Here is a 1,799-nt window from a genome sequence, read left to right as displayed (position 1 = left end):
ATATACCGCTTCTATGTCTTCGTCATTAATTAATATAAATTCAATAAAAATTAAAATAAGAAGATAATTAGAAGTTCCTTTTCCAGATTTAAAAAATAATTAAAAGTGTTTTCTATTCAAAAGTAGCAAAAAACAGCGCCAAGCAAAAGAAATGCTACATTTATATATTTTAAAAAGACCATTTAACAACTTTGCACAATTTTTTTATATGTATAATAATATTACTTCAACCTTGAAGAAAATAAATAAACAATGAGTGAATGTTACAATTATCATTTTACCTTGAGTTGTTCAGATTCGTTTTCCTTTTTAAGTTGTAATAATCTTCTGGCAAAGCGCATTACCATCTTTCTTTTTTTACCCTGACCAGAATTTCTGACTTGACCAGAAATTGATTTAACTTTTCGTAGCATTTTGCGGCCATAAAATAAAGCTTTATCCCTTTTTCTAAATCTCACAGATTGAGATGCAGGAATATGAGTTGTTACCGCTAAAAATACATACATAATATGTGTATAATTTAGTTGATAGGAATTTTACCTTTCGCGTGAGATTTCCTAAGTATTAAAATACCCACAAACAAAGCAATCAAACAAATGAAAATGAGTATAATATAGAAGCTCTAAAAAAAGAAAACATTTAATACAGCGCATATTTTATATTTACAGCTTAAATAGTCATCTTACTCCATATGATTCCAGAAATTTATGAAATATACTTCCTATCCATGTTGACCCAAGCAAGTTGCCAAATTTGTTGTCAATGTTTATTAATAATTTTACTACATCCATCTTTACACTTCTGATTACCTACATTTATTTAGATAAAAAAACGTAACTTGTATAAAGGCGGCGATTCATTGAGTAAAAGGCAGTTAGTTCTTCATTACCATTTAAAAGACTTTATTCAGGCTTTACAGTTTTCTTACACTTCATTTGGCCTGTAAATATTTTTATATAAACCACTCACTGTCAATCATATTAAATCTTAATAGTAAAACATGTAATAATTAATGCTATTCTTTTTCTGCTGTAAAATAAAATAGGATGTAGTAATGATAATAAAAATAATAGATATACATATTTTTAGTATAATAAACTTAAAAAAAATTGTAATTACTTATCTAAAGAATTAAATGTATATTGATTTTATTATTATCAAGCACATTATTTCTTAGAATAAATATCGAGTAAAAGTAAAATTGAATATTTAATGTGGATAAAATTAAATTTTATAATTGAGGGTACGCATGTATCTATTTTCGTCCTGAAATAATTCTGTTTTAATATAGAAAACAAAAAAGAGAATACACTGCAATGTTATAGTTGCTTCTCTCTGTTTACCTGTTTCCAGGTCTGATAATTCCCATCCAAATAACCACTACCTTAGCGTTTCGGTACCTCTATTGTTTAAGTGGTATTATCTTATGATTGCGATCATTTACTTCTTGTTTAAATAATGGCGTTTATTTAAAATAATACTAAAAGTATTACGTACATATAGTAATAACTTTTCTTATGGAACTATAGTTTTTCTACACAAGTATTATTTCCTGGTTTATTTGTGCCTAGTTCTTGAAATATATATTTTATACTAAATAAATATTGTGCTTATTGATTGATATTGAAATTTGGGTGCAACCTACGATGTTGGAATACCTATGTAACATACAAAGAAGTACAATCAGCAATATCTTGTTGAATTTTTTATAATTTACATATGCATTGTAACGCCAACGTCAATATAACAAACGATAACCTACGTTAAAATCTTACCTTTTATTTATATATAAAAAATAA

At 26.2% G+C, this 1,799-nt stretch overlaps 1 protein-coding gene across 4 annotated transcripts; it reads right to left on the bottom strand.

The window, feature by feature from the left end:
* Positions 1-240: 240 nt before the first annotated feature.
* On the bottom strand, positions 241-1,799 carry LOC112905408 (neuropathy target esterase sws-like). 4 transcript variants are annotated; one of them, XR_003231756.1, is made up of 5 exons: positions 1,776-1,799; positions 1,344-1,658; positions 687-940; positions 541-622; positions 255-490 (listed from the first exon to the last, which is right to left on the bottom strand). XR_003231756.1 is itself a non-coding variant. In XM_025977774.1 (3 exons), exons 1-3 carry the CDS (start codon positions 789-791, stop codon positions 273-275), a joined length of 405 nt encoding a protein of 134 aa, XP_025833559.1. In that variant the 5' UTR covers positions 792-1,079; the 3' UTR covers positions 241-272. The 4 variants fall into 4 exon arrangements, 1 of the variants encoding a protein (XP_025833559.1); XR_003231757.1 differs by lacking the exon at positions 1,344-1,658 and having other exon boundaries at positions 256-490; positions 1,776-1,797; XR_003231755.1 differs by lacking the exon at positions 1,776-1,799 and having other exon boundaries at positions 256-490; positions 1,344-1,760.

The sequence above is a fragment of the Agrilus planipennis genome, unplaced genomic scaffold (assembly GCF_000699045.2).
Source record: "Agrilus planipennis isolate EAB-ADULT unplaced genomic scaffold, Apla_2.0 scaffold87, whole genome shotgun sequence".
NCBI classification, from domain to species: domain Eukaryota; kingdom Metazoa; phylum Arthropoda; class Insecta; order Coleoptera; family Buprestidae; genus Agrilus; species Agrilus planipennis.
This window is presented reverse-complemented; position numbering and strand designations above follow the sequence as displayed.